This window comes from Mobula hypostoma, chromosome 10 (assembly GCF_963921235.1).
Source record: "Mobula hypostoma chromosome 10, sMobHyp1.1, whole genome shotgun sequence".
In the NCBI taxonomy this organism is placed as follows: Eukaryota; Metazoa; Chordata; class Chondrichthyes; order Myliobatiformes; family Myliobatidae; genus Mobula; species Mobula hypostoma.
Genome location: NC_086106.1, coordinates 17809969 through 17826174, shown reverse-complemented (window position 1 = coordinate 17826174; position 16206 = coordinate 17809969). Strand labels below are relative to the sequence as shown.

The following is a 16206-nucleotide window of genomic DNA, read 5'->3' as shown; positions in this document are numbered from 1 at the left end:
GGTGTGGTCTCACCAAGGCCTTGTACAACTGCAGTAGTACCTCCCTGCTCCTGTACTCGAATCCTCTCGCTATAAATGCCAGCATACCATTCGCCTTTTTCACCACCTGCTGTACCTGCATGCCCACTTTCAATGACTGGTGTATAATGACACCCAGGTCTCGTTGCACCTCCCCGTTTCCTAATCGGCCACCATTCAGATAATAATCTGTTTTCCTATTTTTGCCACCAAAGTGGATAACCTCACATTTATCCACATTAAATTGCATCTGTCATGAATTTGCCCACTCACCTAACCTATCCAAGTCACCCTGCATCCTCTTAGCATCCTCCTCACAGCTAACACTGCCGCCCAGCTTCGTGTCATCTGCAAACTTGGAGATGCTGCATTTAATTCCCTCATCCAAGTCATTAATATATATTGTAAACAACTGGGGTCCCAGCACTAAGCCTTGCGGTACCCCACTAGTCACCGCCTGCCATTCTGAAAAGGTCCCGTTTATTCCCACTCTTTGCTTCCTGTCTGCTAACCAATTCTCCATCCACATCAATACCTTACCCCCAATACCGTGTGCTTTAAGTTTGCACACTAATCTCCTGTGTGGGACCTTGTCAAAAGCCTTTTGAAAATCCAAATATACAACATCCACTGGTTCTCCCCTATCCACTCTACTAGTTACATCCTCAAAAAATTCTATGAGATTCGTCAGACATGATTTTCCTTTCACAAATCCATGCTGACTTTGTCCGATGATTTCACCGCTTTCCAAATGTGCTGTTATCACATCTTTGATAACTGACTCCAGCAGTTTCCCCACCACCGATGTCAGGCTAACCGGTCTATAATTCCCCGGTTTCTCTCTCCCTCCTTTTTTAAAAAGTGGGGTTACATTAGCCACCCTCCAATCCTCAGGAACTAGTCCAGAATCTAACGAGTTTTGAAAAATTATCACTAATGCATCCACTATTTCTTGGGCTACTTTCTTAAGCACTCTAGGATGCAGACCATCTGGCCCTGGGGATTTATCTGCCTTCAATCCCTTCAATTTACCTAACACCACTTCCCTACTAACATGTATTTCGCTCAGTTCCTCCATCTCGCTGGACCCTCTGTCCCCTACTATTTCTGGAAGATTATTTATGTCCTCCTTAGTGAAGACAGAACCAAAGTAATTATTCAATTGGTCTTCCATGTCCTTGCTCCCCATAATCAATTCACCTGTTTCTGTCTGTAGGGGACCTACATTTGTCTTTACCAGTCTTTTCCTTTTTACATATCTATAAAAGCTTTTACAGTCAGTTTTTATGTTCCCTGCCAGTTTTCTCTCATAATCTTTTTTCCCCTTCCTAATTAAGCCCTTTATCCTCCTCTGCTGAACTCTGAATTTCTCCCAGTCCTCAGGTGAGCCACTTTCTCTGGCTAATTTGTATGCTTCTTCTTTGGAATTGATACTATCCCTAATTTCCCTTGTCAGCCACGGGTGCACGACCTTCCTTGATTTATTCTTTGAGGCTGCTTTACAAGATAAGAGCCCATGGTATTACAGGAAAGGTACAGGCATGGATAAAGTGGCAGATCGGCAGGAGGCAAAGAGTGGGAATAAAGGGGAGCTTTTTCTGGTTGGCTGCCGGTGATTTGTGGTGTTCCACAGGGTTCTGTGTTGGGACTGCTTCTTTTAACGTGAAATATCAAAGACTTGGATGATGGAATTGATGGCTTTGTTGCAAAGTTTGCAGATGATATGAAGATGGGTGGAGGGCCAGGTAGTTCTGAGGAAGTAGAGAGGCTACTGAAGGTCAAATAGATGAGAATGGCAAAGAAGTGTTGGGAAGTGTATGGTCATGCACTTTGGTAGAAGAAATGAAAGGGTTGACTATTTTCTATATGGAGAGAAAGTACAAAAATCTGAAGCACAAAGGGACTTGGGAGTCCTGCTGCAGGATCCCTTGAAGGTTAATTTGCAGGCTGAATGCAATGTTAGCATTCATTCTGAGAGGACTGCAATGTAAACCAACTTCCAAAAAATAAACACATTTTTACCAACAGACACATTTCTGTGACAACAAGGCTTAGGCTACTAAAGTGTTACAGCTGGTCAATCTTGCTGTATGCTTCCGAAACATGGACTGTAACACCAGAACTCCAAAGAAACTTAGAAGCAACAGAAATGTGGTTTCTTAGAAGAATGCTGAAAATATCATTTAGAGATAGGGTAACTAATGAGACAGTACTCCAACATGCCCATACAAAAAGATCTTTAATGAGAAGATTAAATGCGAGGAAACTTAAATTCCTGGGCCATGTCATCAGAAAGGGAGAAATAGAATGCCTTACATTATCCCTGGGAAACGCAGAAGAGGCAGGCAAAGAAGAAAATATATGGACACTGTGAAAGAACTAACAGATCCAAGTGTGCGAGATATCACTGACGCTGTGAGGATCGTTTGATATGGAGTGCCATGATCGCCCAAGCGTGTAACAAGCAAGGCACAAGAAGAAGAATGTAAGAGCAAGGACATAATGCTGAGACTTTATAAAGCCTTGGTGAAGCCCAACTTGGAGTAATGTGAGTAGTTTGGGCCGTTTATCTTAGAAAGGATGTGCTGTAACTGGAGAGGTTCACAAAAATGATTCCAGGATTCAACAGCTTGTCATACGAAGAGTCTTTGATGGCTCTGGGTTTGTCTTCACTAGAATTCAGAAGAATGAGGGGTGACCTCATTGAAACGCCTGGTTCATCTGGTGATCTGAAGGTCGCTAGTTCGAGCCTCAGCTGTGGCAGCGTGTTTGTACCCTTGAGCAAGGCACTTAATCACACATTGCTCTAGTCTGTGCGAGGAGTGGCGCCCCACACAGGCTTCCAATCTGCGCCTTGTAAGGCATGAAAATGCCCAACGCAGGCCTCTCATGGTCTGAGTCAACGTTCCCTCCCTCCTCATTGAAACCTATTGAATGGTGAAAGCCCTTGACAGAGTGGATGTGGAGAGGACGTTTCCTATGGTGGGGGGGTCTAAGACCAGAGGACACAGCTTCAGAATAGAGGGACGTCCATTTAGAACAGAGATGGGGAGGAATTTCTTTCGCCAGAGAGTGATGAATCTGTGGAATTCTTTGCCACAGGCATCTGTGGAGGTCAAGTCATTATGTATATCTAAGGCAGGGGTTGATAGATTCCTGATTGTTCAGGGCATGAAGGGATACGGGGATATGGGGCTGAGAGGAATATCGGGTTAGCCACGATGGAAATGACAGAGCAGACTCAATGGGCCAAATGGCCCAATTCTGCTCCTATATCATACGGTCTTGTGGAGATTTGGTATGTCACCAAAGACCACCAAGTTTCTGCAGATGTACGGTGGAGAGCATTCTGACTGGTTCCATCACCACCTGGTGTAGAGGCTCCAATACCGAGAGTTGGAGACTGGTCCGTTTCCATCACGGGCTCAACCCTCCCCCCACCGAGGGCATCCGCAAGAGACAGTGCCTCATGACAGCATCCATCACTGAAGATCCTCACCATCCGGGACGTGCCCTCTTCTCGTTACCACCATGAGGGTGGAGATAGGGCAGCCTGAAGACCCTCACTCAACGGTTTAGGAAAAACTTCCTCTCTGACATCAGATTTCTGAACTCTCCGTGAACCAACGAACAATACTTGATTATTATTTTATTTAACACTATTTATTTTGTAATTTATAGTATTCTTATGTCTTTGTAAGACAACAGATTTCCCAACCTATCTTCCGATCTGATTCTGATCGATGGCGCGGCCAACATCTCTACTTCCAGGACGGACCGTGTCTGCACAGCCCAGACCGTCCGTCCAGGCCTCGCCCTGATCTTGTAGCCTCACGCAGGGATTAGCACGCCGGTCCCACGGGGCAACTGCGGAACATTTTTCCTTTCGTGAAGCCCGAAAGGTTTGGCAAGGACACGGGCGTTCTCTCCAGCCCCTGGCGTGCGGTATCCCGGCTCCGCACGGGCGAAGCCTACAGACTCCCGTCGGCCTGGCTTTTCTGCTTTGCGTAACGCCACTCTCTCCCTGACAATCTGCAGGGGGAGTGTGGGGGCGGGGTGGTTAAGAGAGGAAAGGGCACAGAGACGGGGAGGGGTGTAGGGGAGGGAGAAGGTCACGGAGACGGGGAGGGGTGTGGGGGAGGGAGAGGGTCACGGAGACGGGGAGGGGTGTAGGGGAGGGAGGGGGTCACGGAGACGGGGAGGGGTGTAGGGGAGGGAGAGGGTCCCGGAGACGGGGAGGGGTGTAGGGGAGGGAGGGGGTCACGGAGACGGGGAGGGGTGTAGGGGAGGGAGGGGGTCACGGAGACGGGGAGGGGTGTACGGGAGGGAGAGGGTCACGGAGACGGGGAGGGGTGCAGGGGAGGGAGAGGGTCACGGAGACGGGGGGTGTAGGGGAGGGAGGGGGTCACGGGGACGGGGAGGGGTGTAGGGGAGGGAGGGGATCACGGAGACGGGGGGTGTAGGGGAGGGAGAGGGTCACGGAGATGGGGAGGAGTGTAGGGGAGGGAGGGGATCACGGAGATGGGGAGGGGTGTGGGATAGGGAGGGGGTCACGGAGATGGGGAGGGGTGTAGGGGAGGGAGGGGATCACGGAGACGGGGGGGTGTAGGGGATGAAGAGGGTCACGGAGACCGAGGGGTGTAGGGGAGGGAGGGGGTCATGGAGACGGGGAGGGGTGCAGGGGAGGGAGAGGGTCACGGAGACGGGGAGGGGTGTAGGGGAGGGAGAGGGTCACTGAGATGGGGAGGAGTGTAGGGGAGGGAGGGGATCATGGAGATGGGGAGGGAGGGGGTCATGGAGATGAGGAGGGAGGGGGTCACGGAGATGGGGAGGGGTGTAGGGGAGGGAGGGGGTCACGGAGGCAGAGGTAGATGGGGAGGGGTGTAGGGGAGGGAGAGAGTCACGGAGATGGGGAGGGGTGTAGGGGAGGGAGGGGGTAACGGAGATGGGGAGGGGTGTAGGGGAGGGAGGCGATGGGGAGGGACGTAGGGGAGGGAGGGGGTAACGGAGATGGGGAGGGGTGTAGGGGAGGGAGAGGGTCACGGAGATGGGGAGGGGTGTAGGGGAGGGAGGGGGTCACTGAGATGGGGAGGAGTGTAGGGGAGGGAGGGGGTAACGGAGATGGGGAGGGGTGTAGGGGAGGGAGGCGATGGGGAGGGGTGTAGGGGAGGGAGAGGGTCATGGAGATGGGGAGGGGCGTAGGGGAGGGAGGGGGTAACGGAGATGGGGAGGGGCGTAGGAGAGGGAGGGGGTAACGGAGATGGGGAGGGGTGTAGGGGAGGGAGGGGTCAGGGAGATGGGGAGGGGCGTAGGGGAGGGAGGGGGTAACGGAGATGGGGAGGGGTGTAGGGGAGGGAGGGGGTCAGGGAGACAGAGGGATGTGGGGGTGGGGGGGGTCACAGGGAATCACATTCACTCTTCTCCCTCAACCCTCTTCCTTCCCCTTTCACCTTTTCTCCTCGGCTCTCTCTCGCACTCTCTGTTTCTTGTCCTCTCTTCTCTCTCCCACACTCTCTCTTGCCGTCCCTCCTCTTTCTCTCTCCCCTTCCTTTTCCTTATTATCTCTCTACCCCTCCCTCTCCCTATCTTCCCTTCCTCTTCCCCCATTTCTCTTCCCTCTTTATCTGTCATTCTCCCTCCCTCCTCTCAATCTCTCTACCCTCTATTCTGTTTCTCTCTCTCTCTCCCCCTCATCTTCATTCCTCTCCCTCCTTCTGTCACACTCTCCCTTCGCCTCAATCTTCCCCTCCCGTGCTGTGACGCAGGCATGCCGTGTTTCATCCTGTCTGTCAGCGGACACGCTGTGATTAATGAATCAGCCCTTCTCACCCCTGTGAGATGGGAATGAGTTCAGGGATGAGACAGGGAGAGATTACCTCAGATTTTACGTCAGTGAAACACTCCCCTACATCCCTCCCTGTCTCCGTGACCCCCTCGCCCCCCGCACCCCTCCTTGTTTCTGTAACCTCCTCCCTCCCCTCCGTGCCTCCCCCTCCCCATCTCTGTGTCTTGGCTGTAGCCGTCCCGGTCTCTGTTCTCCCTCCCTCCTAGTTTCTGTGCACCCCCGCCCTGTCACCGTGCCCTTTCGGTGACCCGCTCCGCCCTGCCAGGGAATGTTGGCTGAGATGGCAAAGTGTGAATCGCCGGGGGAACGGAGCAGATGCTTGGGAGTTTGGGAATTGTTTTCTCCCGGTCACTCGTGGCAGGTGGAACGATTCGACCTGCGAGAAGGAGGGCCGGAGGGAGGGAGGGAGGGGTGTGGCAGAGAGAGAGATGCCAAGGGTATAAAAAAAAGAGGTGGTGGGAGAGAGGGTGAGGGGAAGGAAGGGGTGCAGATAGAGAGAGGAGTGAAAGGGGAAAAAGGGAGATGAAGGGGGGAAATGGCACCTTCTCTCACACCCCCCCTTCCTTCTCAGCGATTCTGTCACCCTGCCTGTCCCCATCGGTAGGGCGGTGACGATCCTACACTGCCCTACCCCACGGCACCCTTCCATTCCTGACCCCATTCTAAGTTCACTCCTGTTACGTTTAAACATGACGGAGTTCCCGCGTCCCGCCCCGAACCGACCCTCCCCTTTAAATCGAGGCCTGCCAAGGTCCCAGCTGTCATCTTGGTCACAGCCTTCCCACCCCGAACTCATTTCAGTCGCTACTGAGCCACGGGGATCCGCGTCCAGGGAGAGCGGCCGCTGACACGCGCTTTGCCAGCAAACTCTTCAGGGACTGAAAAAGAAAATCCTAATTATTTTTGCCCAGGGTGGAATCTGTTCTTGACGCAGCCTGTCCGCGGCCACGGCGTTGCAATTAATCTGTTATCTCTCTCCAACTCTCTCTCTCTGAAAAGCAGGATAAAATTTATTCCTGGAACCCTGCATAGTTCTGCAAAGTTTGGAAAACTTCCACCGTCCAGAAGCGTTCTGTGTGGTTCTGTAGATGTTTTGTAGAGTGCACTACAGTTCGGTTTCGAAAAGTTTTTAGGAGTTCTGAAAAGTTCCGAGAAGTAAAAGTTCTGAAATGAAAGTTCTAAACATTCTGAAAAGTCGTGAAAGGTTTTGAAGATTTCTGAAAAGTTTTTAAAGTTGAGAATATTTTGAAAAAAAAAGTTACTTTTCGAAAGTTTCAAACAAAACTTTTCTTCGGAGAGTTGACAGAGCGGACTGAGGAGGGTTCTGTGGGGCTGAGGCCGGTGTTGGCAGAAGATCTGAAAGGGCTGTCCCCTTCTCCGTTTGTCACCGATGACTCGAGGTACCGAGGTGGGGAGGCGGCCGGAGGCGGCGATCGGACCGGGCGGACCGGGGACAAAGCCGGCGGCGCCGCTGGGACCCTGGCAACGATGCCTGCGTTGTCTCAGCGGTTGCAGCCCGTGTTTCAAGAAAAGCAGCGGGAACTACGATATGGGCGGGGACCGGCAGGACGGAGCGTCGACAGCGGTGGATGAAGGTCGGGTCTGAGGGAAGTGGGGAGGGGTTCGGGCTGTCCTGTCACACTCCCATTCACCCTCACCCCCAACCCCTCCCACCTCTCCACCCCTCTCTCCTCACCCTACCCTCCTCTCTCACCCCGGACCCCCTCACCCATCGCATCCCACCTCCTCCTCCTCTCCACTTCCCCTCACCCCCATTCCCCAAACCCCTTGACCCTCTCTCCCCCTCTGGTACCCCTCACCTTCTCTCCCCTCTCTCCCTTACCCAGTCTCTCTCCCTCTTCATCTCTCCCACCCACCTCTCTCGGTCTCGCCCCCTCTCTCCCTATCCCCTCTTTCTTCCTCCTCTCCCCTCTATCCTCCCTTCCCACTTCCCCTTCCCCCTCCCTCCCTCTCTCTCCCCTTTCTCCTCCCCTCTATCCTCCTCCCCCACCTCTCTATCCTCCCCCCCACCTCTCTATCCTCCCCCTCCCCTCCCCCTCTCCACCTCCCTCTCCTCCGCCGTCTGTCCCCTCCCCTCTCTGTTCCGCACTCCTGACAACTCTTTCTCTCTCCACTCCCCCCCCCAATCAGGAGCGGGCCAGCAGGTCACCTCCCTGGACCTTCAGGCCGGAGACAACAAGGAGAGACACCACACCCAGGACTTCGACTATGAGGAGCTGATCATTCGCCGGGGCTTCCCCTTCCAGATGGGGGTGACCCTCAGCTGCCCCTTTGACCGCCAGTCCGACCCCCTGCAGATGGAGCTCAGCACTGGTGAGTTGCATCTCATGACGGGGCGTCCAGCAACCTCCCCTTTCACGGGGTGGGGGGGGCGGTGTGGGGAAGAGAGTGCAGAGCCTGGCAGGACTCCCATGGGCAGTGAAAGTCTGTGTGACGGTGGTGGTGGGGTGGGGGCCAAGTGTAGGCCCAGTGACTGGGTTAGGGTCTGGTTCTAGAACTGGATCTCTCATGACCCTCTCACCTCGCCCCCTCCCCCTTCCCCTCTCAACATCCCCATCTCCTACCCTCCCCATCACCTCTCCATCTCCCCTCCCTCCCCCTCAGTTCCCCCAAACCCTTATCCCTACCTCCCTCCCTCCCCAACTCCTCCTCTCCCACTACATCTCCTTCACCTCCCCTCCTACCTCCTTGGCTTCACTCACCCCCATGTCCCCTCACCGCCCTCTCCTCCTTTTCTCCCTCCCCTCCTTCCTCTCTCAACGTTACCGTCCTCCTCACTTCCCTTTCCCTCTCTCCTCCCATCTGTATGTGGCTGTGGTGTCTTTAACACCCTTGGGTGGTGTGACTGTGTGTGACGAGTTCCACAGTCACATTGTTCTCTCTCTCTGTCTTTCTCTCTCTCTCTATCCTCCCTCTCTCTCTGTCCCTGTCCCTGTCCCCCGTCCCAGGGACCCATTCCCTGAACATCACCCCTGACTGGAAGCCTCTGATGCCCATAAAGTTGAAAGGGGTGAAATTGGATGCGGCTGAATTGCCTTTCGGATTTTGTCCTAACCTCTCCTCCTCTCCTCCCTCCACCCCTCTCCCCCAGGCAACAACCCCCAGCTGGCAAAGGGGACTCTGGTGGTGTTGACTCTGGACAGTGAGCCGGAGCCAGGGGAATGGGCTCTGGCACTGAAGGCGATTAGCGATGGGGGCCGCACGCTCGCCCTCACCGTCCATGTTCCTGCGGACTGTCCCATCGGACGATACCGACTTTCCGTCTCGGCGAGGGCGGGACAGAAGCAGGAGGCTGCTCTCTACGTACTTTTCAACCCCTGGTGCACAGGTAGGTCACGCAACCTCAAAGCAAAAGCTGACTTTATCACAGATGCACAGGTGCAATGCAAAACTCACTTGTAGCAGCATCGCAGGCACGGCGCATCAGATAAACGGCATTCACAAGACAGCTAAACATACTGTAAATTATGCACGATTTTACAAGAAAAAATAAAAACACTGTTGTACAAGGTGGCCACAGTTTCGTCAGACTGAGGTGGTGACTGGGTTTGTCCCACAAGCACGAGAAAGTCTGCCGATGCTGAAAATCCAATGAAAATCCAAAGCAACACACACAAAATGTTGTGAGTGCTACATTTTGGAAGGGCTAATCAAAACAGGACATACATGGTAAATGGTAGGGCAATGAGGAATGCAGTAGAACAGAGGGATCTGGGAATAATGGTGCATAGTTCCCTGAAGGTGGAATCTCATGTGGATAGGGTGGTGAAGAAAGCTTTCGGTTTGCTGGCCTTTATTAATCAGAGCATTGAGTATAGGAGTTGGGATGTAATGTTGAAATTGTAGAAGGCATTGGTGAGGCCAAATTTGGAGTCTTGTGTACAGTTCTGGTCACCGAATTATAGGAAAGATGTCAACAAAATTGAGAGAGTACAGAGGAGGTTTACTAAAATGTTGCCTGGGTTTCATCACCTAAGTTACAGAGAAAGTTTGAACAAGTTAGGTCTTTAGTCTTTGGAGCGTAGAAGGTTGATGGGGGACTTGATAGAGGTGTTTAAAATTATGAGGGGGATTGATAGAGTTGACGTGAATAGGCTTTTTCCATTGAGAGTGGGGCAGATTCAAACAAGAGGACGTGAGTCGAGAGTTAGGGGGCAAAAGTTTAGGGGTAACATGAAGGGGAACTACTTTACTCAGAGAGTGGTAGCTGTGTGGAACGAGCTTCCAGCAGAAGTGGTTGAAGCAGGTTCAATATTGTCGTTTAAAGTTAAATTGGACAGCTATATGGACAGGAAAGGAATGGAGGGTTATGGGCTGAGTGCAGGTCGGTGGGACTAGGTGAGAGTAAGAGTTCAGCACGGACTAGAAGGGCCGAGATGGCCTGTTTCTGTGCTGTAATTGTTATATGGTTATATGGTTAAAATGCTGGAGGAACTCAGCAGGCCAGGCAGCATCTGTGGGAAAAAAAAGTACAGTCGATGTTTCGAGCCGAGATACTTAATCAGGACTGCAATAAAGAGAGTAGGAAGGTGGGGCGGGGGGGGGGGGAGAGGAAGGAGTATTAGGTGGTAGGAGATAGGTGGAGGGGGGAGGGGCTGAAGTAAAGAGATGGAAAGTCGATTGGTAAAGAGATACAGGGCTGGAGAAGGGGGAATCTGATAGGGGAGGACAGGAGGCCATGGAAGAAAGAAAAGGGGGAGAGGCACCAGAGGGAGGTGATGAGCAGGGAAGGCGAGAGACGGAAATGGGAATGGGGAAAGGTGAGGGGGGGCGCTATTACTGGAAGTTCAAGAAACCGATGTTCCAGAGTTTGTTAGGGTTGTTCCGGTTGGTTCCAGAACCTAATGGCTGACGGAGAATAGCATCAGGGTTCCTGAACCTGGCGCTGTGGGACGTCAGGCCTCTGTACCCCCTGCCCGGTCGGAGATGGCCCGACCCGAATGGCGGGGGGCGCCCTCGATAGCGGGCGTTGCCCCCTTAAGGCAGCGCCTGCTGCAGATAACTCCCGAGGAGGGGAGAGAGGGGAGGGATGAGCCCGCGGCTGGGGCGGAACCCGCGAATCTCTCTGCAAGAGGTGTTCCGGCGCGTTGGAATTGCCCCCGATCGGGGTCGGGACACTCTCAATGGGACAGCGGCAGAAGTTTGCCAGAATGTTGGCGTCGGTCCTGACGAGCTATCGGCACAGGGCCGAAGTTTGTCGCGCACACTGCGGTCAGCTGGAATGGAGCAAAGCGGTAACGAAGCAGCATTCAATGTGAAATCTACTTAAAACGTGCAGGCACAGATCACGGGCCGGCTCATTGTCTGTTCAGGAATCTGGCAGAAGCTGTTCCTGAACCGTTGACTGTGTGTCTCCAGGCTCCCGTGCCTCCTCCCTGATGTCAGTAGTAAGAAAAATTCCTGTGGGGGGGGTCCTTTAATATAGATGCCGCCTCTTTAAGGCGTCGCCTTTTGAAGATGCTGGGGTGGGTCTTGCCAATGATGGAGCCTGGGGGAGTTTGCAGCCCTCTGCGGCTTCTCCCCTGATCCTGAGCAGTGACCCCTCCACACCACACGGTGTTAGCAACTTAAAGTTACCCAACTCTCCCCAGCGCAAGCTCTCCCTCCTCCCCCTCCAAGAAGTCTTTAGTTCTCATCGACGCCGAGTGAGAGATTCTGGTTGTGTGGCCTCGCTCGCCCAGGCGAGCTAAACCCGGGGAACAATCCCCGGGCCCCTGTTGCTGGGGGAGGGGGTGGGGGGAGTTGGACAGCATCCAAACACAGTGAGGAGAGGCCGGAGGCTGTCAAATGTACCCGCCCCGCTTCCCTCTCCCTTTCTGTGAAATCGGGACTCTCACAGTTAACGGCGGGGCCCTGGGGAGCCTTGTAGAACAGAAGGACCCGGGAGTTCATGGACCACAGAACGGTACAGGCCCTTCAGCCCACAATGTTGTGCCATCCCAGATCGATCTAACCGCCCTCCCCCACCATTTTTCTATCATCCCTGTGCCTGTCTCAGAGGCCGTCAACGTCCCTAATGTATCTGCCTCTGTCACCAGCCCCGGCCGAGCGTTCCGCACATCCACCACTCTGTGTGAAAAAAATCTACCTCTGACACCCCCCCCCACCCCAATACTTTCCTCCAATCACCTTAAATTTATCTCCTTTTGAATTAGTCATTTCCACGCAGGGTAAATGGTACTCGATCTATGCCTCTAATCATCTTGTACACCTCTATCAAATCTCCTCTCGCTCCCTCCTCCCCAAAGTGAAAAGCTCGGGCTGGCTCAGTCTGTCCTCATAAAACACGCTTCCTAATCCAGGCAGCATCCTGGCAAATCTTCTCTGCACCATCCCTAATCCAGGCAGCATCCTGGCAAATCTCCTCTGTACCCTCCCTAATCCAGGCAGCGTCCTGGCTAATCTCCTCTGCACCATCCCTAATCCAGGCAGCATCCTGGCAAATCTCCTCTGCACCATCCCTAATCCAGGCAGCGTCCTGGCGAATCTCTTCTGTACCCTCCCTAATCCAGGCAGCGTCCTGGCAAATCTCCTCTGCACCCTCCCTAATCCAGGCAGCATCCTGGCAAATCTCCTCTGCACCATCCCTAATCCAGGCAGCGTCCTGGCGAATCTCTTCTGTACCCTCCCTAATCCAGGCAGCGTCCTGGCAAATCTCCTCTGCACCCTCCCTAATCCAGGCAGCATCCTGGCCAGTCTCCTCTGTACCCTCCCTAATCCAGGCAGCGTCCTGGCAAATCTCCTCTGTACCCTCCCTAATCCAGGCAGCATCCTGGCTAATCTCCTCTGCACCCTCCCTAATCCAGGCAGCATCCTGGCTAATCTCCTCTGCACCATCCCTAATCCAGGCAGCGTCCTGGTGAATCTCCTCCACTCCCTCCCTAATCCAGGCAGCGTCCTGGTGAATCTCCTCTGCATCCTCCCTAATCCAGGCAGCGTCCTGGCCAGTCTCCTCTGCACCCTCCCTAATCCAGGCAGCATCCTGGCAAATCTCCTCTGCACCCTCCCTAATCCAGGCAGCGTCCTGGCAAATCTCCTCCGCTCCCTCCCTAATCCAGGCAGCATCCTGGCAAATCTCCTCTGCACCCTCCCTAATCCAGGCAGCGTCCTGGTGAATCTCCTCTGCATCCTCTCTAAACCATCCACACCCTTCCCATAATGAGGCTACCAGATCTGAACGTAATACTCCAAGGCCAAAGTTTTATGCAACATTACCTCAATCCCCCAACTAATGAAACCCCACCTTCTTTGTGCCTTGTTAACCGCTGCAGCATAAAAACCAGGAGCAACGGGCTCCGGGACAGCTTCTCCCACCAGGCCACAAGACTGATTAACTCACGCTGATCGGAGTGTATTTCTATGTTACATTGAGTATCCTATTTATTATAGATTACTATAAATTGCAAATTGCACATTTAGACGGAGACGTAACCTAAAGATTTTTACTCCTCGTGTACGTGAAGGATGTAAGAAATGAAGTCAATTCAATTCGACTTGTGCTGTAACCTTGAGGGATATTTGGATAAATTGGATAGATACGTGGATGGGAGAGGTCTGGAGGGTTGTAGACTAGGTGCAGGTCAATGGGACGAGCGGAATAAAGTTTCGGCACAGATTAGAAGGGCCGAATGGCCTGCTTTCTGTGCTGTAGTGTTCTATGATCCCTGGACATGGATTCCAAGATCCCTCTGTTCCTCCACTCTGTTAATTAACCCTATACCCCACCTTCCAAAGTGAATCAGTTCAAAGTCCGGATTGAAGTCCGCCTGTCACTTCTCAGCCTGGCTCTGCGCCCTGTCAATGTCTCACTGTGACCTATGACAGCCTTTCCCACCATCCTGAACACCACGTCCCCCGCAAACTTACTAACCCGTGCACCCCCCCGCCCAGTTAATGGCGGGGTGGGGGCAGTTCTTCAACCAAGCAAGGCACAGTAATGGTTCCCTGAAGGCGATGTCACGGGGGAGATGGTGGGACGGTGGTGGGGGCGGAGGTGAAGAAGGCGATGTCACGAGGGAGATGGTGGGGACGGGCGGGGGTGAAGAAGGCGTATGGCACGCTGGCCTTCATCGGTCGGGCCACCGAGTACATGAGCTGTGATGTTTGTTGCAGTCGAACAAGATGGCGGTGAGGACGCGCAATTACTGTGTTCAGTTTTGGTCGCCTGGCTGAACTGGAGAGAGGGCAGGGGAGGTTTCTGGGGATGTTGTTGGGAGTGAATTCCGGACAGTTGTTGTGCAGGGTGGGGCGTTATTCCTTGGATAGGCTGACAGTATAGAGGTGTATAGAACCACGAGGGGCACAGATAGGGTGAACGCACACAGGCTTGGGGAATCTCAAACCAGTGGAAACAGGTTTAAGGTGAGGGGGGAGAGGTTTAATGGAGACCCGAGGGGCAACTTTTTCACCCCACCCAGAGGTCGGTCCGTATTTGGAACGAGCTGCCGGAGGAAGTGTTGAAGTAGGTACATTAACAACATTTTAAAGGAACTTTGACAAGAAGGGTTTAGAACAGGGGTTACCCAACCTTTTTAATGCTGTGGACCCCCACCACTGACCAGAGGGCGTAAGACTGCAGGGTGGGACGCCTGGTTCAGTTAGATATGGGCCCAATGTGTGTAGGTGGGACTGGCTCAGCACAGGCAATCTGGGACAAAGGGCCTGTTTTCCTGCTCTCTGACCTGGTGACACTGACAGGCAGAGAGCTACATCACCCCTCTTTCCCCTCCTCTCTTGCCCACCCTTCTTTTCCTCTTCCCCACCCCTGTCTACCTCCCCCTCCTCTCTTCCCCTCCCCTCTCTCTCCCCTTCTAGGAAAACAGATTATTATTAGGAAAACAGATTATTATCTGAATGGTGGCCGATTAGGAAAAGGGGAGGTGCAACGAGACCTGGGTGTCATTATACACCAGTCATTGAAAGTGGGCATGCAGGTACAGCAGGCGGTGAAAAAGGCGAATGGTATGCTGGCATTCATAGCAAGAGGATTCGAGTACAGGAGCAGGGAGGTACTACTGCAGTTGTACAAGGCCTTGGTGAGACCACACCTGGAGTATTGTGTGCAGTTTTGGTCCCCTAATCTGAGGAAAGACATCTTTGCCATAGAGGGAGTACAAAGAAGGTTCACCAGATTGATTCCTGGGATGGCAGGACTTTCATATGAAGAAAGACTGGATGAACTGGGTTTGTACTCGTTGGAATTTAGAAGATTGAGGGGGGATCTGATTGAAACGTATAAGATCCTAAAGGGATTGGACAGGCCAGATGCAGGAAGATTGTTCCCGATGTTGGGGAAGTCCAGAACGAGGGGTCACAGTTTGAGGATAGAGGGGAAGCCTTTTAGGACCGAGATTAGGAAAAACTTCTTCACACAGAGAGTGGTGAATCTGTGGAATTCTCTGCCACAGCAAACTGTGGAGGCCAGTTCATTGGCTATATTTAAGAGGGAGTTAGATATGGCCCTTGTGGCTACAGGAGTCAGGGGGTATGGAGGGAAGGCTGGGGCGGGGTTCTGAGTTGGATGATCAGCCATGATCATAATAAATGGTGGTGCAGGCTCGAAGGGCCGAATGGCCTACTCCTGCACCTATTTTCTATGTTTCTATCTTCCCCGCACCTCTCTCTTCCCCCTCTCCTCCCACCCTCCCCTCTTTGCCCCTCTCTCTTCCCCACCCCTCTCCCTCTCCTCTCCTCCCACCCTCCCACCTTTCTCTTCTCCATCCCTCTCCCCCTTCCTCTCCTCCCACAATCCCCTCTCTCACCCCTCCTCTCTTGCCCACCCTTCTTTTCCTCTTCCCCTCCCCTGTCTACGTCTCCCTCCTCTCTTCCCCTCCCTTCTCTCTCCCCTCTTATCTTCCCCGCACCTCTTTCTTCCCTCTCTCCTCCCACCCTCCCCTCCGCTCTTCCCCACCCCACTCCCCGGACTGGGTCTCGGGTTTCCTGGGGCTGTGTTTGTAAAGAGTGTTTATCGGTTGCCATGGCGACAGACCGGCGTGGCCCAGCTGCAGACAGGAAGCGGCATTGGGAAATCACATCCCGTCACAGACTTCCCGGACACACCGGGCCGGGACTGGGGAGAGGTGTAGGGGAGGGAGGGAGGGGCTCACGGAGATGGGAAGAGGTGTACCGGAGGGAGGGAGGTGATCAGGGAGTTGGGGAGGGGTATAGGGGAGGGAGGGAGGGGGTCACAGAGACAAGGAAGGGTGCATTGGAGGGGGGGTCACGGAGGTGCAGAGGTGTGTTGGGGACGGAGGGAATCACGGATAGGGAGGGGTGTAGGGGAGGGAGGGTTTCATGGAGGTGGAGAGGGATGTAAGGGTCAC

General features: G+C 53.5%; 1 protein-coding gene across 1 annotated transcript in view; it reads left to right on the top strand.

Moving 5' to 3' along the window:
- The first annotated feature begins 6396 nt into the window (after positions 1 to 6396).
- Positions 6397 to 16206, top strand: part of LOC134352706 (protein-glutamine gamma-glutamyltransferase K-like) — a 41745-nt gene continuing 31935 nt past the window's right edge. The window contains exons 1-3 of the mRNA XM_063060104.1: positions 6397 to 7458; positions 8015 to 8197; positions 8976 to 9212. Coding sequence (XP_062916174.1) covers positions 7254 to 7458; positions 8015 to 8197; positions 8976 to 9212 — 625 coding nt within the window. The 5' untranslated portion in view covers positions 6397 to 7253. The remainder of the gene's footprint in view (positions 7459 to 8014; positions 8198 to 8975; positions 9213 to 16206) is intronic.